A 27,961-nucleotide genomic window follows, 5' to 3' on the forward strand; every position below is an offset into this window, starting at 1 on the left:
GGTGCCGCTGCCTTGCTGTCTGGGAAATCCTGTGTTACACGGTGTCCCCACCCTGTTTCAGCCCTGCCTCCAGCCTGGAACACTCTGGGCCTGGGCTTGTCCACTTCCCTCGCTGCTGTGAAGGTCCCTGAGGGCACGGTCTGGCTTCTTTGTCCCCTCTAGGCTTGCCCAGGCCTGAGCCCAAGCTCACAGGGGTCAGGACACCCGGCTTGGAGAAGCAGCGGCTGGAAACCACCAGGAAGGGCCGTCTGATCAGCCCAGTGGAGCTCTGGGCCTCTCACCCAGGCTCTGGGCTACCCTCCAGCCTGACCCAAGAGCTCTTCTCTGACTGGCCTGGGTGGGGCTGCTGTGCCTCTTGGCTTGGGTGAGGGGTATGTTTTAGGTTATATTTAAGCTTGAGCACACTTGGATGCTGAATCATAAAGGGTTGGAAGCCCCAAAGGTTGGATCATAGGCTGTTCCTTCAAAGGATGTTGTAATCAGAGACTTTTGGACTATGAGGTTTTATCGGGAAATGTCGAGATCACAGTTTTAGAGCTGCAGGTGCAGGAAGGGGGCATCAGAGGTCACCGGCCAACACCATCTCCGATCACAAGACCTTTCCACTCGGCCTTGGGAGGGCTCCTTGGCTTGGCTGGCTCTCCTCTGCTTGTGCCGAATCCTGCATGGTCTAGCGACATGCCAGAGTCACAGGAGCTCAACAGACAGGGCTGACTTGAATGCAAGTGAAGGCATTGCATCAATGGACGCTTATTTCCAGCCCAGAGACAGCTAGAACAGAGCTTGAGTGTGTGTGGAAGAAGCCGGCCAGCTGGGCTCAGCCTCTAGCTAGCTGGGTGACCTTGGGCCGGGGAGTTCACCTGTCTGAGCTTCAGTGTCCTGGGTCGGATGAGAAGAATGAGAACGGGGAAAGGCTGCCCCCTGCCCTCTCCTTCATCCCCACGGCTGGGGCAGACCAGGGACAGTCTGGGCAGTGCCCGCAGGTGAAGCTCAAGCAGGAAGAGGGCTGGGAGGCCCGGTGGCTGGTGCCGAGGCGGGGGGCTGGGGTGGGAGCAGGGGTCAGCTGCGCAGCCACAGGACTGAGCAAGAATGTCGCACTGTGGACGCCTGGACGAGTCACTGGTTTGTGGTCTGGTCCTCTCGGTGCTCAGCTCTGAGCAGAGGCTACTGCCCAGGGCAGCCAGCTATGGGGGTGCGATTTCTGGGGCTCTGAGAACTTGCCTGTCTCCTTCTCAAGCCAGAAGGGCTTTCCTAGAAGGAAACGCTGGGTGGAGCGGAGCCATGACACCCCAGTCATGACAGCCCTTGAGAGCCCATGCCCTCAAGCCTTAGCCTTAGCTCCAGGGGAGGGCCAGGGAGAGGGGGCTCGGGAGATGGGGGGGCGACATGCCGCCACAGGGGCACCTGGGGGGACTGCTGGTTGGCCTCGGCCTTAACATGTGTCCTTGGGCACTTGACAAGCTCCAAGAGTCTCCATTTCTCATCGCCGCAGGCCTTTGGGGACGGAAGGGGAGGGTGTGAGCAGCAGGCCTGCCACAGGGCTAGGCCGGACCTCGGTCAGGCTCCAGCTCCTGTGGTCTCCGCCTGGCCTGAGACTGGGGGCAGCAGGACGGCGGCGGAGACAGGCTCTCGGGCGGGTGGCGGCCCCTCTGTGGCCAGTGGCAGCCACCAACAGAGGAGCAGTGTGCTGCGGTTGCTAAAAGAGAAACCCAAATGAGCAGCAGCCTCCAGCCGCAGGAATAGAAGTGGAAGTGTGGCTTCGGGGTCTGGGAAGTCCCACTGCCCCTGGCGTGAGAGGTGGGGGTCACCCTTTGAGAGACAAGAGAATGCGTCTTCCCTGTTCTCCGTTCCAGCCGGAGGGCTCCAGAGGCTCTGGGTCTCCTGTGTGCTGCTCGGTGCCCCTGACCGCGGGCCGAGCTGACACGTTATTTGGTTAGGACTCCTCTGGGAAGTGGAGGGTGAGGACCATCTCCCATCATCAGACCCCAGCCCCTCGGAGAGGCGGGGCTCCCGTGGCGGGTCTCTTGGGTCCACGTCCCTCCGGGCTCTCCATGAGACATGCTGAGCTCCCGGCTCACGGGTTCCATGCCAGCCTCTGAGATGACCACAGGGCCTGCCTCCCATGTGGGCCACTCAAGACGCCCCTGCAGCATGGCAGACGGCTGGACCGACTAGGGAAAAGGGAAGCGGGGAGATGAGGAAAATGAAAAAGATATCCCTGTCCCTGTCACCTTTGGGTCACTCCAGGCCAACACCTTGGGGAACCAGTTTGTTCAAGGGCTCTTTGAGGCCTTAGGGGGCCTTACAGCTCCCTGGGTCCCTCCCCACTATCGACAAGGAACCCAAAGGCGAGAAAAGGCAGCCATTTGCTCAAAGTCGAATAGTGTGTCAGGGGCCCCACTGGGAGCAGAGAGACTCCCAGCCCAAGGCTGTGCACGGTCCCATCCCACCCTGCAGCCCTAGAACGGTTCGCATGAGATCCCCCTCCAGCGGGTACTCTGGGACCCGGGGCAGGAGCGCCAGGGGCAGGAGCGCTGGGGGCAGGGTTTCATCTCGGTTACAAGAGCCTTCCTACTACAGTCTTTCGGGGACATCACAGGTGTCCGCGTGGAGTCTGGCCTGCTGGGGAAGGGAACAGGAACCAGCCACGCGGCTGGGGGTGTGCAGGGGTCAGGGCACCCGAAGTCCCACTGCAGGCGGGCTGTGTCTGGGGTGGGGGTCCTGCGGGCACGTGAAGCTCTCCCACACGCATCCAGCGAGGCCTGGCGCAGAGAGGCAGCCCTTCTCATCTGCTGGCTGGAAAAGAGGGAGCATGCTGGGCTCTGGAAGATGTCCCAGTCGTTTCTGCGGGAAGCGGTTCAGCCCGGGAAACACTAAGTAAGGCAAAGTGAAACTGGTTTTTGAAATACAGGACTCCCCATCATCTGCTTGGGAGGGGAAATGGTGGACGGCCTTGCCCAGGCTGGAGGGGAAGCCTTGCCTGCAGAGCAGCACGGGAGGGCTGGCCCCCCATGGCTCAGCTCCCCCCCCCCCCCCCCCGACGACCCACCCCTTGCTCTCTCCTCGCTGGCTTGCTCTCTCGGCTGAGAGGCTGAGCGTTCGGGGGACTGGACTGGAGCCTCCCAGGAAGAGAGGACTCTGGTAGCACCGGGGGGTGGCGAGCCGCAGCTGGGACTGGCAGGGGGCCCGGCGCAGCATCCCCAGGCCTCCCTAGAACTGAGCTGCCATTAGCACTCTGCTTCCTGGGAGCGGCCTCTGGGGAAAGCGAGAAGAGAAGGCGAGGCAGGGCCCTCTGGGGCCGCCACGCAGTCGTGTTTGGAGGGCTGAGAGCAGCAGGAGGAAGTTGTGAGCAGCCGGTGGAGGAGGGGTTGCTCCCACTCAGCATCTGCAGCGGCTGGGGCTCCTGGCAGGCCTGAGCGTCCACTCGCTTCCAGCTGGGACGGCTCTGGGCCCGCCGCAGCCCTGGGCCCTCTCTGGTGACTCAGCACCACCACAGGCCCCCAAGCAGGGCCTCTTCCGGTGAAGGGCTCAGGGGTGCTGGGGGGCGGGGAGACGGGGGGGGGGGGGGCTGGAGCTCCAAAGACTGAGCTAGAGAAGCCTGTGGGGCAGCCCCAGGGTCCTCCAGCTCCTGGAGCCCCATCTCCCTCCAACTCAGAAAGGCCAGAAGGGCAGCTGGTACAGGAAAAAAGGACGTTTTTATTTCCATAAATACTCCTGCTCTCACTCACACACCGACCCCACTCGGCCCCCGGAGAGATGGATGGGCAGAGGGGAGGCACCCACGGGAGGCCCCAGCAGAGGCCGGCGACTGAAGGAAACGCACTGAGGAACTCCAGCGCAGGGCCTCCCTTGGCCAGGAGCCCTGGAGCCCCCAGCTGGGGCACCCGGCTCCGCCACAACCTCTGGGCCAGCAGCCACAGCCCCTACAGCTCCTCAGGAGGCCTGATGGCAAAGGGGGCAGGTGAGCGGAGTGAAACCCCCATGAGGAGTGGGGGCCGTGTGGGGCTCCCCCAACCAGGCCTCCTGAGATGGTGACCACAGGGCCACTGAGAAAGAAAAGCAAAGAGTCAAACCACACACCACAGAGTGCAAAGAGCTGGGGGAGCAGGCGTCACACCCCCCACCCCAGTCACCCGGTTCCTATGGAGGAGGCCTGAGCTGGTTCCCGCACCAGCATGGCCCCCCGAGTTATGGCTGGGCCTTCCCATAAGGCATAAGAGAAAGGTGGGGATGACCCCACCCCGGGCTGGGGTCGGGGCTGGGCCTGAGGTCCTGGCCCCTGCCTGACAGCCCTGCTTCTCCCCCATGACCCCAAGTCCTTCCAGGGCCACGCAGCTGCTCCCTGCTCCAGGCTCCCCCCTGTGGCGAAGGTCCCCAGCAGTGCAAACCCAGGCCCAGCCTCCTGCTGGGTTCAGCTCCGCAGGGGAGGGGGACGAGGAAGGAGGGGGACCACAGGGGTGAGGGAGAAGCACCAGGCCCAAGGGATCTCGCCATGGGAACAAAGGGTGTCCTAGGCCACCACAGCCTCCCACCCAGGCTAGACAGTGCCCGGTCCTGCTGCCCCCTCCTCTCCCCGCCCCCTCCCTGTTCTAGAGGCTCCCCCAGGTCTCGGGTGGGGGGAACTGGTCCACATCCCCCATCTCGTTGTAGGTCTGGTCGCCCATGGTGAAGAGAAGCTTGTAGCGGAGCCGAACCTTCTCCTGGGGCAGAGATGAAGGCAGAGTCAGGTGGACAGAAGAGGCCGCCCCACCCCCACAGCGGTGTGCTGTCCCAGCCAGGCCCCTCACCTTCTGGGGGTTGGCGAGGAGCAGGACCTGGGTGATGGCTGAGGGGTGGACGATGGGGTTAAATGCCGGCAGCTCTGTGCCTGAGGGCGGCTGCAGCTTCACTTTCATGACCTGCAGATGGGGTGGGACGGCACCTGGCTAGCCCTGGCTTCCTGGCCCCATCCTGATGGACCGGGCTCAGTCCGCCTGCCAGCTCCTCCTCTGGGGGTCCTGGGGCTCTGTCCTTTGGTTCCCTTCTATCCCCTAATTCCCAGAGGGACCCTGCACCTTGCCCCCTGGTCCCCGGCGCCCCACCAGCTGGCTCCCTTCCAGCCCCAAGTCACCCTGCTTCCAAAGGAGGGAGGAACGCGTGTGTCACCTTGGGGACAGCTGACTGGAAAACGATGTTGCGGATGGGCTGGGGGGCGGTGCTCAGCATGGAAACCACCACCACCAGCACGTCCGAGCGCCCCGGCAGCGGGTCTCGGGCAAAGTGGAAGAGGACCCGGAAGCCATGCTGGTCATACACCGTCACTGGCAAGATGCTGCCTGGCAGGGGGAAGGGTAGGGGTGATGGGTGGTGCTAGGCCCGAGACCAGCCCACTCCCAACTTGGCTCCCGGCAGGCACTCGCCGCGCTGCTGGAAGGAGTGGATGGGTCTAGGAGCTCAGGTCCTCGCCTTGACCCTGGGTAGCAGGGTGGCCGGGGGCTGCAGACCGGCACTCAGATGGGGCAGGGACACTTCCACTGTGTTGGTGGCAGCAGGACACCCACCCCAGACGGGGTCACAGCTGGGGATCCCCCAGTGCTGGAAGGCAGGCCAAGGGGTGAGCTGGGGTCACGCTCTCACCATGCAACCCCGGTACAGTCACCGTGCTGTTCAGGGTGCTCCCACTCCCCACTTCTTGGGGACACTGGGGGTGAGGCCCTTGGTGACAGTGTAGTCACGAGAGGGACAAGGTCGAGAACACCTGCCCGTCTTCATTGGTCTGTTCATGGCCTGGGCTGGGCGGGCCCACCTCTTGCTCCTGGGCAGGGGCAGCTCAGGCGTGGGGCAGCTCAGGCTCATTTAGTTTCACGATCTTGAAGAGACCCCAAACCTCTCTGTCCTGGCCCTGCCTTTCTGGGGAAGGTGCACCTAGCGAAAAAAGTCCTCCTGCCTACGGGAGCCTGGGCTCTGCGGAACGCTCTGCCCTCACTCTGGCACAGATGAGAAAGCAGAGGCCCGAAAAGGGCAAGGGGCTCGCCAAGAGCTCCCAAGTGGATGGCGAGGGGGTCCTGGCCCAGCCCATACCCGCCGGCGCCCCCGGCCCACTCACTGGGTTTGATGGACTCCAGGGGCACAGTGATGCTGGCCAGCGAGAGCTCAGTTGTCGCGGGCTGCTGCGGAGGCCCGGGGGGCTCAGGGAAGGCAGCGTGGAGGAGGCCAGGGACGCTGGGGCTGGGCGAGCTGCAGTTGCTTTTATTCTGCAGGTCCCGAAGTGTGAGCCGGGGGGCCGGCTGCTGCTTCTCCCTTGTTGGGGGATGTGGCATTGGGGTGTGAATCTTGGGGGGCTGAGAGATCAGGGGCATAGGAAAGGCTGGGCTTCCTGACCATCCCAAATGGCCAGCTCAGACGCCTCCTGTCTCTCGGACCTTGGTCTCCTCACCTCGAAACAGGCGGCTCTTGCTCTCCTGCCCACCACCCCTGCCCTGTAGGGCGCAGCTCCCCCTTCTCCCATAACCTCTGTACTCCACGGGATGGGGGCCCTGCCCCTGCCCTGGGCACCACCACCTCCTCCAGCCCAGCACGAAGCCTGGCACACGGCGGTCCTCCAGCAGCCGCTGCTCGCAGGAGCACGCGGGCACTGGGTCTCTCCCTGCTGGGCCTGGGAGAGTCCCAAAGCTGCCACCCGTGGGGCTGGGTGGGGGACGGGATGGGTGCGAATCCCCCCCAACGTCAGGCCGGGGGGGCACTCACCACCGCACTTGCTGGGACTCTGGGGGCAGTGACTGCTGCAGGAGGGTCTTCCCTAGGAGATCCAGGTCGTCCAGACCACTGCTCGCCGGCAGGGGCGTCTGCACGGAGGGCTGGCTGTCCGTGTTGGGGACCCGAGGCGGGGCTGGGGGTTCTGCGCCATCGGAGGACTGTTGGGCATATACAAAGTGTGCAGAGGGGTAGGGCTGTGCTAGAGAAGGAGCAGTCACCCGGACTGCCCTGAGGCCCCTTCTCCGCCTGGCAGGCGACATCTGGGGAAGCAGCAGCACCGAGGGGGACAACCTTCCTGCTGGCCCACACCCCTCTCGTGGGCTGGCCTGGTCTGGGGTTCTACTCTAGAAACCATCACATTCCAGGGACCTTAAAGTCGCCCCCGAGAGAAAAAGAATCGGGAACCCCATCACAACTGAACACGGAGACACAGGGAGAGGGTGCGGAGGCGAGGAGAGCACGCCGGCCCTCCACCACCCGCGCACGGTGCCTTAGCCCCAGGGCCGCCACCGCAGGGTCGTCCCTCCTCACTGCCCCCAGCAGGCTGCCTGGCCCAGCCGTCCTCCCCCCCCCCACCCCGACAGCTCAGGCTGGTTCCTGGCCCTCCTACCTGGAAGCTGTTCCATCCGGCACCGTCCAAGCTTGGGCCTGGAGGGGGTGTGGGGTCGCTTAGTCCTGTGAGGAAGCGAGACGGAGGTCAAGGAGGCAGATTCCTGAGCGGAAGCATGGGAGCTGGGGGCGCTGCGTGCTGGCCTGGGGGTCGCTGGTGCCTGCCCGCCCCCTGCCTCCCCCCCAAGAGGCTTAGCTCAAAGGGGAGAACCCACTTTTAGAGGGAACCAGCGGTACAGCAGCAGCAGAAACCAGAGAGCCCGAAGGCCCATTCCCTGCAACCCTTCACGCCTCCGTGCCTGCCACTCTAAAGCCACCTCCACCACCGGACCCCAGAATTCTGTCTTCAAAGTGAGCTGGCAGCTGGCAGCCCGGGGGTGGTGGGGAGGGAGGCAGGGTGGGAGACACCAGGTGAGGAGCCACGGACAGGAGGCACCATTCTGCACTTCCCCACCCCCCCACAATGGCCTCTGAGCGTGCGGGTGGGGGGGCAGGCGGTGCCCCAGACTCCCAACAGCCCTCCTGGCTGAGCTGTGGTGTCCCCACGTGCACGCTGGCCGGTGGAGCTGGTGCAGACCCTACAGGCCCTCTCTGCCCTGGCCCATGCCCACAGCGCGGGCTGGCTGGGGCTGAGGGGAGCCGGCAGCCCTCGGCGTGGCTCTGCTCGCTGGCTTGCCGTGCGGCAGGTCACCAACCAGTCTAACCTCCGCCAAGTTCACCACGGGCTTTACCTAGGGAAGACAAGTCATCCCGTTTCTAGCAAATCATTCAGGTGTGAGCTACAGCCTGGTGCAGGCAGCTCAGAAGGCCGGGTCTCCTCCAGGCACACCGCCCCGAGAACCGGGACGACACGGGGGTGGCCGCTAACATTTCCCACGCGTACCCCCGGCCCCTGACACGTCAGGCTCCTCAGGCACGGGGCTCACTGACTCCTCCAACAACCATGGAAGCCAGGGTAGAGATGTCATCCCTCTTTCTGGGCTGAGGAAACGGATGCCAAGAGGGATCAGGGAATCTGTCCCAGGCCACGCGACCGGCAAGGGGCAGCACCGGGGCCCGGACGGAGTCTGCAACCTCCTTACAGGGGTTTGAACTCAGCCCGGCCACTTGGCTGTGTGACCTCGGGCTGGTGACAACCTCCCCGCGCCTCATCTGTAAAACCAAGCTGACGACAGCGTCTGCGTGAGGGGACCATGACAAACCAGCCCTTCAGAGAAGTGCCTGAGCAGTGCTGGGACACCCTCCTCGGCGGGCGGGAAGTCCGCATGGCTTCCCCTGCCCCCAGCCCTCACCCTTCCTGCCACAAAGAACCGTTTAGGACAAGCCCCCTCCGTGGTCCCGGGGCTTCCTCTATTCCGCCAAGCCGGGCGGGTGCTGCCCTGGCACTTGCGGTTCCTGTTCCCACATTTCCTCTGCCTTTGAGTAGACACGAACGGAAGCTGGAGGCTCAGGGCGCTGCTGCAGCTGCTCAGCGGCTGGACAGGAAGTACCAGGCACACCTTGCCTCTCGTGAGGTGGCAGCTTGGTCCCCGCTGGTCACTGGGGGGCCGGGCCCCACTCTCCAACCGCCCAGTGGGGCACCAGCCACCGGGTGCCGGCCCTGCTGGGCCACCTGAGCCTGGACATCCTGTGGTCAGACCCTCTTAGGCAGGGCGTCTGCTGGTGATCCACTGTCCCACTCCCGTCGTGTCCCATTCCAAGTCCTTATGACCCTTTCCCGGCCGAGAGGTGAGTTCAAGCAGCAGAGAGGCTCGGAGAGAGGCCTCAGGATTTGGGTGCCTTGTTCTAACCTGCGCGCCCCCCTCTGGGCAAGTCACCCCGCCTTCCTAAGCCTTGCTTCCGCATCCATGAAGCAGAGATGTCGGCAGCCCCCGCTCCTGTGGAGGGTGGTCTGTGATACGACGGTGCGGTAGCAGCTGTTGGGGAAGCCCCCTGCCCAGTCCCCTGCCCAGGACCCCGGCACACGAGCACTTTTTCGGGTCCGTCAGGTTGGGTTTTTAACCTCAGACTTGGCTCAAGAGAACACAGTCTGACTGCCTCCCAAGTCGGTTCCCCAGCAAAACCTTCCAGATTCTTTTGACAGAGCTCAAGCTCTCTCTGCCTTTAGTAACTTCAGGCTGTCACTACGGTCCTCCACTTCCAAGCCCTCAGATGGGGCCGCTGCACCAGAAAGCTAGACTCCTGACAACTGTCTTCCCCGGGAGTGCGCCCGGTTCCCCGTGGGCTCTGGAGCCCTGCGCCTGGCCTGTGGTCCAGGACCAGCTTGGGGCACGAGGTGCCTGGGGCACTGGTGCGGCAGGGCCAGCCACGGCTCCCCTCTGCCCCACGGGTCCGCTGCCAGCCTGTGCCCCATTCTCGGCTCTAACCCGATGCAGGGAAGTCCCGCTGGTTTCCCGCGGGCCACAGGAGCCCACCTGTGGCGGGTTCAGAGGCTGGCTGGCCTCGCCTACGGACTGAGAACTTGTGGCAACTCTCTGACCTCCCTGAGCCTCAGCCTCCTCGGTCATGAAAAGGGCCTAACCCCCACCCCAGCCTCCAGAGGCCTCACCCCAACCTGCAGCCATCCCGCCCTCCTCCAGGCCCCGCCCCCTCCTCACCCAGAGACATGAGCTCATCGTCAAGCAGGGAAACTGAGGTGCTAGGCTGCTCGGGGCTGGCCGGATCAGCAGGGTGGGTGGGCACGGGAGGGTAGGTGGTGCCCGCAGGAGGGAGATCCAGGCCGGAGAGGTCCAGCAGGGCTGAGGTGCTCCCTGTGGGGAAACGAGTCAGGCACGCCCTGAATGAAGGACAGCAAGGCTCTCGGAAGCCAAGGTGCCCGCGGAGGACAGGGGGAGGCAGCAAGCTGCACCCCTTCCCCTCACAGCCCTCCCGCTTCCTTCCCCCTCCTTGGCCACACTGCCCTGGCCCCCAAATCTGCCACTAGGCCCTTTGTCTAGCACACGGTGTTCCTTCTGTCCAGAACCTATTTCCTCCTTCTCTACTTGGCCAACGGCCTCCCATCCCTTGAGATCTCGCCTAAACTCTACTGCTTCTGTGTAGTACCCCCCCCCCACTGCCCCACCAGGGCCTATTCTAACCTCCGTGGGCCCCCATGGCTGTCCCTTCACCCTGACTGGAGCCGAGCCCGCAACTTCTGTGCGGCAACCCCTCCCACCAATCACCTTTTGAGAAGTGACTAGGCCTGGAGGGCACCATCCAGCCCTGCACAACAGGTGCCAGATTTATCAAATGAAAAAAAGGTCTTCCATCTTCTGCCCGTCCTTGCCAAAACCTGGCTCCCAGCCCCCTCTGCCCCATGTCCAGATTTCCTCCCCCCAACAGCTGCAGCCTGGGCACAGACTCCCCCCAGCTCTCTCCCTAGGGGCCTTCCCCATCTTAAGGGGGCAGGGTCACCCCGGCAGTCCCAGCCCCCGGCTCTAGAACCTGCGCTTCCCCTCTGGGCTCTGCGCCACTCCAGCTGCCAGGCCCCTCCCGGGCCCCCTGCCACCCGCTCACCAGGCAGGGAGCCGGCTGCCGCATCGCCGTTCACCTCCTCTCCCCTCACCAGCTGCTTGTACAGGTTGATCACCTGGGTGAGGTTGTCGTTGGCCTGCAGGATCTCGGCTGGAACAGGCAGGAGGAGAGAGAGTAAGCTGAAGGAAGGTGGGGGGCTCTCGGGGGAGAGGAACACCCTGCGTGCATCCCAACCCTCGTGTGAGGGTTTGAGGGGGTGGGGCCGGGAGCATCCCGACGGCGCTGCTCACCTCCCCCTGTCCAGCGTCCCTGCCGCCCCGACCACGGCTGCACACTCTGGCCTCCAGGTCTTGGCACTGCCTCTGCTGCCCGGAAGCCGCCCGCATCTCTGCGTGGCTTCCTTCCTGCCTGCCTTCAGGTCTTCACGCCAAGTCCCCTCAGGAGGCCTTTCCTCGCCACCCCCACACTCTGTCCCTTCCCTGCTGGCTGGTCTCTGGGTCCCTGATGATCACCGGAGAAATGACCACTGCTCACGGCCTTGGTTTCTTGTCCGTCCCCTCTCCTTAGGCTACACGCTCTGCTGAGGACGTGGCTTTGGTCCATTTTAAGCACACCACGTCCCCAGGGACTAGAAGAGCACCCGGCAGAGACGAGGCCCGTACCAACGTCACGCCCTCAGGGGCTGGGCTCAGAGGGGTCCAGGCAGCAAGTCCCGTGGGCGGGACAAGGCACTTGGCACAGGGAGGCCCTCAGTGGGCTTCCACGGAGTCAGGGGCTGAGATGGTACCCGGACTGTGGCCCCAGAGACTCTGGCTGACACAGCGGCAGAGAATAAGGACGAGAACCTGGTACGTGGCCCTGGCAGGAGTCACGGGGTCCAGCTCTGGAACAGCTCCGGCCCGTGGGATCTGTGCTCAGCTTCTGGCCCTTATCAGGGAGGCAGTGTCTGGGGAGAGCCCCCGGCCTACTACTGTCAGGCTCGGTGACCTGGGCCAGTCCCTTCCCATTCCAGGCTGTTCAGCTCAGGAGCAGCACATGAAATGCCTGAGGAGGGACTTGGCCCCTGGGCTCTCCTGTCACCCTATCCGCCCCTGCTCTCTGCTTTCTCCTCAATGTGGAGGAACCCAAGGTTGGGGCTGGAGAAGGGGGGCCCCCTGGTGGCAGCTCCCGCCAACTGCAGTTACTTAACAGCCTGGGAAAGGAGAGGGAAGGAGGCAGAGGATAGGACTGACTCAGCCAGGGGCTCACCTAAGGCCTCGTCATTGTCTTCTGTGTCACTGGCCAGTCGGAAGAGCGTTGGCCGCATCCGCTCACAGCGCTGGTACAGCTCCTGGGGGCAATAGGGTTGGGGGAGGGGTCAGGCCGGCAGGGGCGGGGAGAGGGCAGGGGCTGGGCAGAGGAGGCCGGTGCACCTTCATGAGGTCCTCGCTGCTGTGGGCTGAGGCCCCGCCTTGGCTGTGGCTCATCACCATCTCGGTCAGCAGCTTCACGTTGTTGTTGACCTCCTCAATGGCGCTCACCCGCTTTGAGATCTTCTCCATCCGCTTCTGGTCCTAGGGAGGCCGCCCCCCGGGGAGCCCAGGTCATGCCGGCTCTGAGCCAGGCACCGTCCACAGCACTCTACAGAGTTTGCACTGGCTTGCTGTGCCCACCACAGGGCACTCTAGACCGAGAAGTCCTCTGCCAACCCTATGCTCACTTCCTCTCATCCTTCTGATGCCCCCTGGCCCCCGGCCTCCGCATGAGCCTGTCAGAACGGCTGGGGCCCTCAGACACCACCTCCAGGATGGCTCAGGAATCTGGCCCAGGTGCTACTGGAGGACCAGAGCTGCAGACCACACGTGTGGCTCTCCATGACCCTTGTCCTCCTTGCGTCTGTCCTTTGAAAGGAGGTGCCCAGACTTACGAGAGAAAGGGGGCCTTTGTGGTCACCCAGTACAACCAGAAGCTAAGACAGGGAACCTCCCACCCCAGTCTCCCTGTGCTGACCAGACAAGCTCCTTCCCTGAGGGACAGAAGGTGGGCTTGTGCTGTGCCATGCCACACTCTCCTTGTCACTCTCCTTGCGGGGGGCCACCCCGGCCTTCTGCTGCACTGTCAGGGCACACAGCTGGCCTTTGGGAGACAGCCTGGGACTCCTGCCTTGCGGGTCTCCAGACCATAAGCTCTGATGTCCTGCCTCGTCCACACAAAACGTTTCAGTGTGCACCCACCGCGTCCGTACACTCACTTAGAACTTAAATATGCAAGCTTCTCTCTCTCGTGATAAATATACGTACAGAAGTACCTTAAATATAAAGAGGCCTCATTTATTTCTACCTCTTGTGAAAGAGGCCGTCAGCCTCCAAGAGCAGGCTAGCTCGGCTGCTGGGAAATTCTCCCTCCACGTGGGTCCTGGCTCTGCCCACTGGGCTCCCCCAGTGAGCTCTTTCTTGGCTGGCACAGCCCTTTACGGGGCCACCACAGGGCTCTCATACGCACACACACAACCCCCCCCTCGCTGGCCCAGCTCAATCCCGCCTCTGCCTCCTCCCCACACTATGGGCTCGGCGATCACCTCCTGCACCATCTCCTTGATGAGTTTGTTGGCTGCTCGGAGGTCCTCGGGGTGAGAGCTCTTCAGCAAGCGGGCCAGCATCTGCAGGGACAGAGGGGCACACCTGGGTCACCAGCACTGGGCCTGGGGTCATATCCCGGCTCCCCATGTCCTCGCTAGGGGATGTGGGGTACGTACTAAGCTCTCCGTGAGACAGTAGGCATCTACTGAAGCTTAAGGGGGGACACTGAGACACTGCATGCGAGTGTTCCCCGAGAAAATCCTCGACAGATGACACAGAATGTTACGTTACTCTCACCAGAGAATCTTCTGGAAGGATGTACCAGGAACTCAACAGTGCTTACTCTCTAGTTCAAGACTAGATAGATATTTGCTTTTTATCTTACCTCCTCCATAGTGTTTAGATTCTCGCCCGTGAGCACATGCTTCTTTAACATGAACTTATCATCACAAGGATTGAAGACAAAAATATGTAAACTCCTGCTCAACCTTTGAAATGTCCTCAAACTAATCCCAGGGACACCAGATGTGCGCCCATGTCTACTGAACGCCAGGACTTTGGGTGGGACGTGCTCAGTGCACATAAGTGCTTCACCGACCCTCCTGTCACCCACTACGGTGACCGGGGCCCTCATGAGACCCTGCTTTGGGGCAGGGCAGCCAGCACCTGGAGCTCAGACGCTGTAGGCCCCAAAGGTCCTCCTGTACCCCTCCTACCCGCCCCTGGAGCTGCACCTTGGATTTCTCCTCGTCTTCGAAGATCACATTCTTGGGTCGAGGAGGAGGAAGAGGAAAGGTGGCATCATCTGGAAGCTTCGGGTCGGACTTCACAATCCCTGGAGTAGACGGTGGTGGGAAGGCTGTGAACAAGGCCTCCAGCCAGGGTGGGGGATGGGGGGGCAGGAGGGGTCTTCTCCAGCATGTGGGCTCTGGACTCTGGTGGGCCAGGCTGGCTCCGGAACTATAGTGTCGAACTGCGTGGTGGAGTCTAGGCAGCCATATTTCGAGGCCACTCTGTGGGGGCCACTCTCTGAGGGGAAGTGTGACCCAAACTCACCTTCCCTCCACCCAACCTAGCTTCAGACAGAGCCACAGAAAGGCCCCACTAGCTACAGGTTCTTGAAAAGGTAAAGGAGAGCCCCATGACCTCGCTGCCAGAAGCCCCAGCTCGGGGAGGAGGGGCAGAGGCGCTGCCCACACCCCACCCTCGGGCCCTCACCCTGCTTCTTCAGCATCTGGTAGGCCTCGGCGATTTTCACCTCCTCGGGCAGGCCAACCGTCCAGCTGTAGAGGAGCTCCAAGATCTTGTTCTTCACCTTCTCCGACGTCCGCGAGCCCAGGTACTTCAGAGACGGAGGGGAGAGGAGGCCGCTGCCATCATCCGGCCCCCCTCGCTGCGGGCCCCAACCCCCGGCCTGAGCTGGCCGCCTCCCCAGGACTCCGTCCAGAAAGCTCAGCCTGCAGGGCCCTGGCATTCCCTCCCCGCCCCCTAGCGACCCGGTGCACACTGAGCTCCCCTCTGAGCGCCGCCGGCCCACCTGTTAGGCAGCGGCGAGGATGAAGGGCTGACCCAGGGAAGGCGCGGAGCCCAGTGCCCGCGGCCAGCTCGTCTAGGGCCTAACTGTGACCTCGGGAAGAAGGAGCCGCCTGGCTGGGGGCGGGCCAGGGAAGGGGCGGGAGTGGCACCGCTCAGCGCGTCCCACTTCCAGTCTCTTAGCAGCAGGCTAGGCTGCGGCAGGGGCTCTCACAGCCGTCGCCTTGTGGGAAAAGAACGCGGGGCTGGCGGGGACATTCAGCTGCTCTGGTCGAGAGAGGGGCGTAGGAGCGAAGGAGGGGCCAAAGGGCTGGGATCTCATCCAAGGCGCCTCAAACAGGTGCATGTCTTATGGGAAGACCCCGCCAGGCCAAGGCTGGGGCTGGGCCCCTCAGCAGGCTCCCCCGCTTAGGTGTGGGGCCTCAGCATCCTGATGTGGGGACAGGGAGACCCTCTACTAGAGCCTGGGGGTGGGGGGCACGGCAATCAGGTCCGTGGGGAGAGAGCGGAGCCGGGGTGGCTGAGCTGCGTGCACACCCTGTGTGTCACCCCTCACTAAGCCTGGGCAGCCCCATCCGTGAGCAGGTCCAGAGCCGCCAGCCACCAGGTGGCCTGGAAGCCCCCATCCCAGACCCCACGGTGCCCCGGACTTGGCTGTGAAGGACCGAGAGAAAGGCTGTGTTTGTGCAAGACTTCTAACGGGGGCTGAGCAGGGGTCCTCCTTCCCTAACTCCCCCAAGTGACAGTGCAGGCCTGAGCTGGGGCTCAGAGCACCCACCCACCTTGGGAGACACGACCTTGATGAGCTCGTTGAGGAAGCGGAACTTGCCCACCTCGTCATGGAACCTTTTGCCGCAGCTCTTCATGCATGTTTCCAGAACCTGGGTTGAGAGGGGATCCCAGCGAGAGAAGTCAGAGGAGACAGCCTCCCCTCACACGTTGGCCAGGGCCCAGAAGCTCAGGGGTGGGCATTTGGAGGGTAGGGGGGAATGACTCCTGAGGACCAGAGGACTCTGAGGGTCAGAGCCCCGAGCCTGACTGCCACACCCCACGGTGGGCGGGCGCCCTCGAGGGCTGGCGATACCCACCTGGCAGTGCCGGGGAGCCCCACTTGGGGCTGGCCACGGAGCAGCACTGCTTGTCAATGATTTTCCTGTGATTTTTCTTTGATGATTTTTTAAAAGTTCAACAGGCACCATCTACTTTGCCTTACTCCACACATCTGTGACCTCAGAGGACCAGCATGTATCTGAGAAAACCCTATCCCATGAAAACGCATACAGAACTATGAAAAGAAAAACTTTACCAGCCGAGGTCAGCCATGCTCTACAGTGGGTTGCTGTGTGGCCTGTGCTTGGGGGCCATAGCACACCCCCCAACCCACCCAGTCTTCCGCTGACACAGCTTTGAAAGCTCTGGCGTGAGCCTAGCATCAGCAGTCAAACCGTCATGGGAAGGACGGCACCATCCTGGGTCTGGAGACCCCTGACAGGCTCCGCGGGCCGCACACTGCTCCTGGGACCTTTATTGACATGCTGATTCCTGGGAGCAGATACTGAAGGAGTTCAGGTTCAGCGAGCCCAGGGTGCAGCCCTCGTTCAGCATGTGCCCAGCCTCCTGGAGATCTGACACACGGCTGGAGCAGGGAACCCCTGGGTCAGACGATCCTAGGGCCTTTGCCCCCACAAGAAGCCTAACTGTGCAGGGGCTGGCGCAGTAGGCCACGGGAGTCCAGGAGCTGGCCCGGACTCCCAGTCTAGGCCATTCCAGCACCACTCCTTTGGGTTCTAAAGAAGAGCCTGTCGGGACCCCAAATCAACCTCAGTCTTGGCCTCCCCGGGTGCCATCCCCATGGTCGGGGCACAGATGGCACCCTCTCTCCCCTTCTCACCGTCAGGGCTTGGATCGCCTCCCACTCCTGCGGTGACTGGATCTTGTGAGCCAACAGCCGGGTGGCAAGTGGAGGCCTGGACAAGAGGAACGGCACAGATCCCAAATGGCCAGAGACCGAGGCGCCCCAGGGGAGGGCTGCCACACCACCCTGCTGGGACCGCAGCCCTTGGCTGCTTCAGTGGGGCAGGGAGATGCAAAGGCCCAGCTTCTTTTCTGGTCCGATGGGGTTAGAGATGGCGGCATGACAGGGCAGAACCAAGCAAGGATGCAGAGCTGGGGACCTTCAAAAGGCATCAGCTCAGCCCCTTAGCTGGCTTTGCTGAGAACTGTGAGCTGGAGAGGGGGCCACGGCCTCCAAGGGCCTGGTCTGGGAGTACACCATGACAACGGACCATGAAAAACAGGCAGACAGGGACATTTTGCTGGGAGAAAGCAAAGCAGCTCACAGTGGAGGCGGTGATACCCTCTACTAGATCACAAAAGACCCATCACCGGTGACCGTGACACTGAACATGGACAGAGTGCTTAGAATGAATGAAGCACCCCAGATGCTTTTCCCTGCACAGCCTTCAGTGGGGCCCTTCAGAGTCGACAGCCCTCTCGCCCCCATTTTACAACAGAAAAAATGGAGGCTTGCCTGGCTGACTCAGCCGACAGAGGGACAGGACTCGCACCCCAGCGGCTGGACTCCGGGTCGCGCCCATCACGCAGTATCACGGCCTCCCAGAGCGCAGCGCCTGCACGGTGGCGTGCTGTGCTCCCCAGACTTGAGCACCACGTGGGGAGCCTGCTAGCAAAGCCACCCCATGCTACCTGCCACTCCAGCCCCTGCCTGCACCAAGCCCCAAATGTGCATTAATGACAAGCACTAATTCTAATGCTGGTGGTTCTCACTCTCCCTTGAGCAGAGGGCCCGCTGGCCTCCTCCCAGCTGGGGAGCATGTCCCAACAAAACACTGGCTAGGGCTCAGGCGGGCCTGGGCTTCATTAAGCCCAGGACTACCACTTTCTTTGTGGGGAACCCCCGAGTCCCCTGGGCCTCAGCTTCTTCACCTGTACGATGGGTTCAGCGAGGCCCGGTTTACAGGTGGCGCACCTTATGGTAACGGTGCCATCATCAGTTTGTGAGCACGATGAGAACGTAACTGGAGTCGCACCACGCTCAAGTCTCCGCCCCAGGCCAGGGTCTGGAGCGGGCACGCAGGCGCACAGTGGATTCTGTTGAGTATGTGAGCAAAGGAGGAGGCCACCTACCCCTCAAAGTCCTCGTTGAGCTGCTCGCAGAAGCCGTTGATGCTGGCCCAATTCAGCTCCTTGTTCAGGGGGTTGGTGGCTCTGTCTGCAGGAGAGAGAGGGCCCCCGTGGCCTGGTGAAAGGGTTCCTGCCTCTCCCGCTCCCTACTCTGGCAGCAAGGTTGGCCAGCAGGGGACGGGGAGAGGACTGAGCAAACAAAAAGACTCCCCTTGACTTCCTGGCCCAACAGCTTTAAGACCTGAGTGATTATCTTTCGGCTGGATCAGTGGACAGATGAGCTCCCATACACGGGCTTCCCCTTGTGGCCTTGCCCCGGAGAGCCCTACTTATAGAGATGGTGCTCGGGGTGGTTCCCCTGCTCCCCAGGGCTCCCATCTCCGCAGCCGCACGCCTGTCTGCCTGCCTGCCTGTACCTCCTCTGATTCTGCTTCGGAAAGTGTCCTTACAATTCTCGTGGAATTTACACACTCAGATCCACAGGTAAGAAAAAAAAAAAAAAGCCACAGTTCTGCTCTCAAGGAGCCGTGTGGCTGGGAAATGGGCCAAGGGAAGCTAGGTTCTCAACATAATGTGAGAAAAGGGAGGTGAGGAAGCCACGAGCAGGGGACTCAGTTGGGCCTGGGGCCAGGGAAGCTGCCCGGAAGAGGCAACACTCAAGCAGGAGTTAACTGGGGATGGCACAAGGGCTGGGCGGGGGAGGTGAGATGTGGATCACTGGGCACAGAGCAGGGCATGAAGGACCTTGGTAAGGAGTGCGGCTCAGGTATCCCCTCCTCCTCGAAGTCTTCCCTAACCCAGGCTCTTGCCCAGGGGGGCACGGCCGGATCGGCTCTTTCTCGTGCGTGCCTCAGCTCTGACCTTCACCAGAGGGCCCAAGCCTGCTGTTGTGCGGCATCCCAGCCTCTAGGGCACACGCCCGTTTCCCCTTGGCAAACGAATGAATGAAGGGCTCAGCTGCCGGCAGGTGGGTGCAGGGTCTGGGGGAGTCTGAACCCAGGTACAGGCAGTGGCCAGGAGAGGGTACAGGCCTACAGGAGGGGTGACACACCAGGCCAGACAGTCACCTCCCTGACACCCAGCGCTGGTTAGAAAACAATCAAGTAGCTAATATAACTTCCCTGAACCTCTGTTTCTCCATTTATAAAGCTGGAGTGAAACGTGGACTGATTTAGAGGACAAAACTCTTGACGCAAGTTGGGGCCGTGGTGACAGCCAGAGCTGGATCCTTATCACCTTCCCAGAAGCCTGTCTCTAAGCTTCTCCCTATCCTGGCCTCTTCTGCCCAAGCCTGACATTGAGCCGGCGTGTGGAGAGAACACAGCCTAGCAGGTGGGACAGAGAAGGATCTGTGGATGGCAGGAGGCTGGGGACCCAGCGTGTGGCACCTGCCCACTTGGGTTCTATGCTGTGGTAGGAGGCCCAGCGCTCTGGGATCCCAGTGCCTGGCAGCCATTTAGTCCATTCCTATTTATTCAAGAAATATTCTGAGAGCTGAGGCCACAGAGGTGAAAAAGACAAAATTCCTGCCCTCCCGGAGCTCAGAGCCCAGCAAGAGAAACACCGACGACTCAGACAAACAAAGAAACAGGACACTGTACGCTGTTGAGGAGCATCATACAGAAAATCAAAACAAGGAGAACGTATAGAGGGTGTCTTGATTGGGAGGGGGGCTGCTGCTCTCTCGGGGAGAGCTCTCAGAGGAGGCACAGCTGAGCAGAGATCTGAATGAAACATTTTCTCTCTGGGTACAAATCTCTGCTCCAGGAGCCCTGCAGAGCCCTCTGGTCCCTCAGGGAGACGAAGCCCCTGCTGACCGCCCAGGGATCCAGGAACAGCCGCTCTTCCCCCACCCCCAACCAAGGTAAAGTGTGGTCATCTACTCTGCCTTCTAGTCCCCCAGTGTGGCCAGAGGCTGGGGCACACCCGTCTGGAGTTAGAAAGAGAGAATGGGACTGGGTCTTGCCTTCTCAATGACATCTGGCAGGGAGACCCTAAAACGGGAAGTCCGGAAGTCCCGCACAAGTATCGGACACATGAGTCTGAGTGAGGACAGAGAAGCTAATTCTAGAAACTGTTCCTGAGTCAGAAGCCAGTGAGGAAGAAGCAAGGGCATCACGAGACATTAGCTTTCTCCCCTGCATCTGGCTCAGAGTGAAACCCACTGGGTCCGAGGAGGCCTGACCAACCTCTGTGGCCTGGGCCCCCGACCCCCAGCCCTCTTACCTCCACCTGGGGGGAGCACTTTCCCTGGCAGGAAGCAAGGGAGAACACCCAGGGAGGGCAAGAGGGAAGTCTTTCACAACAGGGCACGTCTCCACCCTCTCACTCCACAGTGGTGACAATATCATCATTTATCTATCAGAAACTATTCTTTACCTCCAAACCACTGCCCAGGGAAGAGCTTCTAATTTTGGTGGGGCACAAAGGGGCAGAAAAAGAGAGAACGACTGTAGCCTCAGTCTACTGAAATCCAGCCTACTGCCAAACCCGGGTGTCCTGACTCCTGTTTCTCAGATCAGACTGGGGACTCTCAGAAAATCCCCACTGTTGTTACACCTGACCGTGCTTTGTATCACCTTCAGCTCAAGTCCTGAGGTTTGTCAGATCTGTCAGCCAGGGCCCTGCCCATCCTCCCAAGCTGCTGCTGGGACCTGGACACTTGTGGCATTCTGGAACAGTCTCGAGGGCCACCTAGTGCTTCCTTTCCACGCCATCCCCCTCCACTGACTAGACTGACTCTGAAACGTGGCTGGAAAAGCTGTGGCTCTAGGGCCAACCTCAGGGTTCAATTCTGCTCAAGACTGGCTCAAAAAGGGCTGACCGTGACCTCAAATCACCCTGCACAGCTCCCTGGTGTGCGAGGGGCCAAGGAGCTGAGCTGAAGGTAGATGACCGAGGGCTCCCTGAGGCCCTGGCATTGACGTGAACCAAGGAGAGAAGAGACTTGGGAGGGAGCTGTCATTAGCCCAGGAAGAGTCCAGCGTGGGGCTTCGAGAGCCGAGGATCTCCATCAGCAATATGGGATAAGAGGTCTGACTAGTAGGAACCATTGCCTGAGGACACACACAGAAAAGGGTTCGAGGGCCTCTGGAAGAAGGTCAGCAAGGGCTGGGAATGGGGTCTCGGTGGAGGTACAGAACCTGAGGGGCTGGGCTGAGGGTAGTGACAGAGAACTTGACATTACTTCTGGAGTCTCAAATGGGACCCTCCTAAGCCTGTGTTTAAGGGTTTCTCACTGTGTGGCCAGAGCTTGGAGGATCTGATGGGCCAGTGAGTCCTCCCTTTCTGGGCGAGGAAACGAGCAAATCTGAGAGGAAAGAGTTCCAGGCTCAAGGAACGGATAGGAGGGAATCACGCCATGCAGGGCCAGAGAGTGGAGAATTTGGGGCCCAGAAAGAGTAAGGTCCCTCCCTCGGGGAGATGCAGCCCTAGGGCCGCTGGCTTGCCTCTTCCCGGGCCTAAAGGAAAGCCTTGGGGGTCCGACCCGCGGTGGACAAGTCTGGGCCTCAGGGGCTTCGAGACTACTTCGACTACTGTCACCGTCCTGGGGATTCTGGGTGCAGCTCACTCCTCCCCGAGGGTCGCGGCCCAAAGATCGGATGGGTGGGCGGTGCCCGCTCCCACCGCGGGTCCGCGCGGCTAGTGGGGTCTTCCTTCACCCTAGGGTCGGAGGAACGGGCTCCGGGCACCGCCTCTCCTGGGCCGGAGGCGGGGCGTGGGGAGGGGGCGCCGCGTACCCCGCCCCCGCCGGGAAGGGGCCCGCCTCGTGCCCCCGGTTCCGGTTCCGGTCCGGCCCGCGCCCCTCCCGGACACTCACTGATTCGCGCCTCCAGAGTCTCCGGCTCCATCGCGGGCTCCATCCGCCACGGGCCCCCAGCCTCGGCACCGCCCCCCGCCCCCCGCTGCTCTCGCGGGACCTCCTCGGCACCGCCCTCCGCCGATTAAAGGGGCAACGTCCGCCCCGACGCGCGGGAGCGGCGCACAGGAGCGCTCAGCACCATAGAGACGCGAGCGAGCTCTCCTAGAGCGTCACCAGCTCTCCCAATTCCTCCCCCCGGGTGGAGTCTACCGCGCGGGAGGAACCCGGCGTCGGCCTCCCCGTTCACGGCACTCAGGCCGAAGAGGAAGCGCAGGGACTGGGGGCCGAGAGCTCTACCATGGAAACCTCACGGGACGCTGTAACTCGTTGTGCGTCACGAAGATGCCCGTGACGGCTTCCGGAAGAACGCTCCGCGGCCATGTTTCTGAGGGGCTCTGAGGTCACGTCCGGAACGCTGAGGGGCTATTTCCGCTTAGGTGCGAAAGTGGGAGGGGCCCTTAAAAGGGCAATGACGTACGTTGGTCGCGGCGAAAATGAGAAAGTCAAAGTTTGTTGCGGGCTCACAGTGTTCCAGGCGTTGTTCTAAGCACTTTTTATGCATGACTGCGTTCCCTCCCACAACAAACGCATGAGCCCATGAGATAGTTTGAGGGTATCCGCAAGTGGCAGAACCTAAACCCCGTGTTATCTCTGCATTCGTTCTGCGATATTTTAAGGAACTCTGCCTTTGCTTTGCTCTGTGACGGGCGCTGGAGGAGAACCGGAGGAGAAAGGCAAGGCCGGATATTTATTACAGTGCGGTAGCGGAAGCTGTGGGGTCGTGGCAGCTCAGGGGGTTGCCCCGGCTCCAAATTGGAGTCGAGGGGTCTCGGGGATGAGGCAGGGGCTCTTGTGAGGGGAGGTTTCACGGAGGTGACATTTAGCAGAAAGACAGACGGATTTCTCCGGATAAACCCTGGTGCGGAAGGGTCTTTCAGGTGGAGGGAACCAAACGTTTCGGGGCTCGCAAGGTAGAAAGAGTAGGATGCGTTGAGAGAATTGATAACATGTCCGTAGGGCCCCAGAGGAGGTGGGCCTGGAATTAGGCCACGGCAAGACCATGCAGGTCTGTGTTTAGCTTTTTTCCAGTAAGCTATGTTGGTGTCGTTGAAGAGTTTCAGGGGTGGCGACAAAGTCAGGCTTTTGTTTTAGCGCGGTCCAGGCGGCAACAGTGGGGAGACGGTACCGGTGGGGGCTAGTCTGAACTCAGGGAGGTAGAATGGACAGACTTTCTAGCCACAGTGTCTTTTCTCCTGCCGTTTCTCCCTCCATCCAAGGTCTCTCTCCTCTGGCTTTCGCACCCGCGGCAGGTGGATCGCAAGATGACGTCATGCTCGGGGGGAGCAGGTCCCTGGCTCCCGAGTCCTTTGCAGTCTATCGCCCCCTGGTGGCCCTCGGGGGAACCACTTCATAGCGCCCTCTGGAGCCACTCAGTCCCGGGGAGGGTTAAAGCCGCAGAGACCAGGAAATCTGGTGAAGCCGGTTGGGCTTGGTGAGCGCCTTGAACGACCTCGAGTCACCTTGCAGAACTGCAGTGACCTCATCTGGGAGATGAGGGGGTTAGGTTGTGCGGGGTCAGTTTTCCCCCTAAACTCACCATGCAGCCGACTGAGATGCTTTTCTAAAATTCTCCCCCGCAGGCCGTTGAAATTATGCAGGAAAGTGATATGTACGTTCATTGCATTGCTCAATAAAAGCCATAAAGTAATGTGTACTTCGACCTCTTTCTGCTTCTTTTTTTACTGAAATGAATTATCCCAGAAATAAAAGGCAACCGTATTTACAGTACCGATTTAAGGGCAGTCGGGAGTCACTTTTTTAAAGATAGCATAGATTTGACCTGGATTCAAATTCTGCCTTCATTGCTTTCCAGCTGTATGACCTTGGGCAAGTCACTTAGCCTCCCTAGATGTCAGATTATGATCTCATCTGAAACATCGTTGTGAGAATCCAAAGAAATGTGTCTGCAAAGTGAACCCCCCCAACACAGGCTTCCTACCCACTTTCCTTGCTGAACTTTTCTTCTTAGTACATATCTTTATTATGTATTTTCTTTTTTCTTTTTTTTTTTTTAAAGATTTTATTTATTTGACAGAGAGAGACACAGTGAGAGAGGGAACACTAGCAGGGGGAGTGGAAGAGGGAGAAGCAGGCTTCCCACTGAGCAGAGAGCCCGATGTGAGGCTCTATCCCAGGACCCTGGGATCATGACCTGAGCCGAAGGCAGACGCTTAACGACTGAGCCACCCAGGCGCCCCTCATTGTTTTTTTTTATTAAAAGATTGTATTTATTTGCCAGAGATTACAAGTAGACAGAGAGACAGGCAGAGAGAGAGAGAAAGGGAAGCAGTCTCCCTGCTGAGCAGAGAGCCCAACATAGGGCTCCATCCCAGGGCCCTGAGATCATGACCTGAGCTTAAGGCAGAGGCTTTAACCCATTGAGCCACCCAGGCGCCCCTTTTCATTGTGTTTGCTGGTCACTCTTCCCCCAGCAGAATGTAAGCTGTGCGAGAACCAGGAATTTCATGTTTGGTTTCCCGTTGTAACTCCAAAGCTTAAAAAGAGTTGTTGGTACATGGTAGGTATTTCATAGATTCGCACTGAATAAATGAAGGAGTAGAAAGCATTATTTCATAAATTTTATAGATGGAAGGGTGCAGGAATTGCAAAGGAATGTGGGGGTGGGTGGAGGTCAGGCTGCGCTGTTACGGCTCAAGACTGTGTGTCAGTGAGTCCAACAGGGCTTGGTGAGGGAGACTCAGGAGCTGCGGCCAGGCAGGTCGGGCCTGGTCCAGGCTGGGGGTGGGGGGTCCCCTGGAGAAGGGGCAGGAGGAGGAACCCGAGGTTGGTGAAAGGAAGGAGCACCAGCACCTGAAGCAGGAAACATAGGGCTTTGGCCTTTGAAAGCTGTGGCTATCTCTACTGTTTGCAAATGTCCTGCTCTGAGTGACTAGGAAACCTTGGGGTGGGGGATTGCAAGAAAGCCGAGCCATCCTTGAAGCACCTGTAACTAACAACCCAAGCTGACCTCCAAGGGCTTCAGGCCTCAGACCCTTCCCCGGAAAACCCTTCCAACACTGGAAAAGGTGGTGAGGACGGGTGGGGGAGGGGGAAAGAGGAAATGCGGAGAGATCTTGAACAAGTAGGAAGGCACTCAGTCCTTTGGGGGGGGGGGGTTGGGGAGGGTCAGGTGGTAGAAGACCCAGGGACAGGCTGAGTCATGGACTTAGTTCCAGCCCCTGTGACCCCAGCCAGATCCTGGCTCACATCTCCCTTCCAGCCTGCCCAGAAAGGGGGAGGGGGGCACAGAGCACCACGGGTGTCCTTGTGTCCCATAATCCTCACACAGACCTCAGAGCTGGGTGTTATGCTCCCAGTCCTACAGATGAGCGTTCTGAGGCCCCGCGTATGGCTGTGTTTTGATCAGTGTTGCCACATGGCCTCCATCACAAGAGCCTACGCAAGACCCAAGTCCTTGCCTTCCAAGGACAGAAAATACAAAAGCAAACAAAATATGCTGAATTCATTATAAAAAAACACTGCGATGGGCTGCTGTGGGAGTGGAGGCCGGGTGTGGGGGGTGAGGGCAGCCCTTTTCGATGAGTTCACATTATAGCTGAGAAGGAGCTCGCTGTAGGAAGTGTGTCCAAGCCAAGAAAATAGTAAGTGCAGAGGTCCTGAGGTCATCAGACTCAGCAAACCTGAGACAGAATCCGAGCTCAAGCTTGAGTCTCTGCACCCAGTATGTGCTTGGTTCCAGAAACCACGATTCCGGGTTCTACTGCTGGCCGAGGGGAAAGCAGGCATCAGAAAGGTGAGAGGGTTCATGTAGCTGATGTCTTCAGCCATTTACGTATGTGCACGGGAACAGGGACAGGGGCTCCTATTTTCTGAATCAGAACTAGGTCGCATGGTATAGGGAAGATTATTGGCCTGATTTATTAATTGACATAAATGAGAAGTCTCATGAAGTATTAAAATTCAGCCCTATTTCCTGGTACATTTACTCCCCTCTCCCCCCGTACATTTAATGAATTATCCTTATTGAAAAGATTGACCTTTGAGGTGGAAGGAAGGATAAATTCAGCTCAGATCTAAAGCCTCTATTACAGAAAAGGATCTAATTGGTTGTTTACAATGAGAGCTGTCCCAGCAAATCTGGACTGCCTGAAATAATGGGACAGTAAACATGTGTTCTCAGGGGACTGGGTCATTTCTTGTGTGTAGAGGGAGAGGGTTGAGGCCCCTGGGGAAATGAACTTGTTCATTGAACTTTTCCATGTCCTAGGGGAGTTGGGCAATGGGTGCGGATCTCTCCTGTGACAGTTTCACTGTCTTCGCTTTGATTCCATGACAAAGATAACCTGCTACCGGTTATTGACTCACCGGTTGTGTGTGCCAATGACTTGATTTGAAAGTCAAGTGTACCGTGACTCTTACAAATATATCACACCTCTGAGATGGGGATTCATCTCCCCATTTTGCGGAGGAGGAAACTGAGGTCCAGAGATGTTAAAGAGGATAATGACTGAGGCTGCAATTCAGTGGGGAGCTGGGACCAATTTCTGTTGATTTCTGAGGTTGCGCTGGGACTACTCTGCTGATTTCCTCCGAGGTGACTTTGTGTGTCAATGTCCTCTGGGGAGCTACTGAAGGATACAGGCTCCTGGACAATCTCATATTCAGTTTGGACTTGCTGGGGTTATGGCCCGGGAATTCGTGGTCCAAAGTTAGCCTTATCATCCCCTGCTCCCCGGGCCCCCAGCACCTGCATCCTGGATCCTCCAGGACCTCGGATCTGAGATGGGCACATTTAGTGTTACACAGACTCATCCTTGAAGGTCCTACCAGAGATCATATGGATGATCTCTGCAGCAGAATGGGACCCCAATTCCTGGCCTCCCTCTGCCCCAGCTCATTGTAACATCAACCTTTCCCTGCTTTGGTTCTCAGATGTACCAAGTGAAAGGCACACTTTCCAGGGACTGAATTGTACACGCCAACCCAGCCGGTAGGGAGGAGGAAAAGGCGAGGGAATGAAGGCTCTAAGCAACCCTGCTTTCCCCCTGCACCCGTTTTCTGGTTTACTGGGGTGTGTGGCCACAGACACCACACTATGACCCTCACCCTATTGGCTGGAAGGAAAGAAGCAACCCCAGAATTCACCAATCGGAAGACAATATTCAATCATGGCTCTTCTCTAATTGTGGATGGACAGATGCTTAGCATTCGTTAATGTGCCCTGGTGGGATTTACATTCTGCGAAACTGACAAACCTGTAAGTGAACAGGATAATTTCCAGTGGGGTGATGCCAGGAAGATGATGCCCGGGAGCTGTGAGCTGGCTGCACAGTCATTATCCTTTAGGGTGTCTTCTAAGTGTTGCAGGAGCAGGGGCTGCGGGGGAGGGGAATGGGGGGGGGGAGACCAGTAATCCTGAGGGGTGACAGAGAGGAGGTGCCCTTGAGCAGAGAACTAAAGTAAGAGCAGGAATGCCTTCCTGGAGAGAAGGGGACAGGATGTGGGAAGTATGGCTTGGCTGGAGGGAAGGCCATGCAGGGCAGGAGAGAGCAGAGCTACCTGTGACTTTGGGCAGGGCACTCCACTTTGAGTCGGACCGGGACCCGGGGAGGATTAGAGATAATACGTTGCCACACCTAGCATACAGTAGGCACTCACTAAATGCTAAATGAAAGAAAGCTCTGAACGGTCACTGGTGCTGTTATAGTGGGAGTGCTCCCTCCCCCCACCCCCCCACCCCCTCTCTATCCCCTAGGTTTAGGGTTTGGTTCCTACCCCTTTGTCTTCCCTTTGCCCCAAAGCTTATATCTTCAAGGTATCCGTCTTCACCTCGCCCCCCAGAGCTCTGCATCCCAGTACTTTCGTCTCCCTGCCGGAAAAGGACACAGAGTACAGCAGGAAAGACTTGGATAAGCTCCAAGACAGGACTTCCTTGTCTTTCTGCCGAGTCAAGCTGAGGGGAGGAGGGGGCGGGCAGGGCACATTTCCCACAGAGAGAATTCTGGAGCTGGAGGAAATCGCTGAGATCGTTTATCTAATCCTTGGC

At 59.9% G+C, this 27,961-nt stretch overlaps 1 protein-coding gene across 1 annotated transcript; it reads right to left on the reverse strand.

The window, feature by feature from the left end:
• Positions 1-3,676: 3,676 nt before the first annotated feature.
• Positions 3,677-22,282, reverse strand: GGA1 (golgi associated, gamma adaptin ear containing, ARF binding protein 1). Its single transcript, XM_046012646.1, has 17 exons — positions 21,853-22,282; positions 18,036-18,120; positions 16,780-16,855; positions 15,671-15,769; positions 14,574-14,697; positions 14,090-14,190; positions 13,355-13,435; positions 12,210-12,350; positions 12,046-12,127; positions 10,840-10,947; positions 9,942-10,094; positions 7,346-7,410; positions 6,727-6,893; positions 6,086-6,279; positions 5,146-5,315; positions 4,788-4,898; positions 3,677-4,700 (listed from the first exon to the last, which is right to left on the reverse strand). The coding sequence occupies exons 1-17, from the start codon at positions 21,893-21,895 to the stop codon at positions 4,590-4,592; spliced, it is 1,911 nt and encodes a 636-aa protein (XP_045868602.1). The 5' UTR covers positions 21,896-22,282; the 3' UTR covers positions 3,677-4,589.
• Positions 22,283-27,961: the final 5,679 nt, after the last annotated feature.

Source organism: Meles meles, chromosome 7 (assembly GCF_922984935.1).
Source record: "Meles meles chromosome 7, mMelMel3.1 paternal haplotype, whole genome shotgun sequence".
NCBI classification, from domain to species: domain Eukaryota; kingdom Metazoa; phylum Chordata; class Mammalia; order Carnivora; family Mustelidae; genus Meles; species Meles meles.

Excerpts from the sequence above, each read along its gene's own strand:
- GGA1 (XM_046012646.1), bottom strand. The coding sequence starts at position 21,895 with ATGGAGCCCGCGATGGAGCCGGAGACTCTGGAGGCGCGAATCA. Across the intron at positions 14,698-15,670 it reads TCAAGGTCGTGTCTCCCAAG|TACCTGGGCTCGCGGACGTC; the intron begins GTGGGTGGGTGC and ends CCGTCTCTGAAG. Across the intron at positions 4,899-5,145 it reads TCCAGTCAGCTGTCCCCAAG|GTCATGAAAGTGAAGCTGCA; the intron begins GTGACACACGCG and ends CCCCATCTGCAG.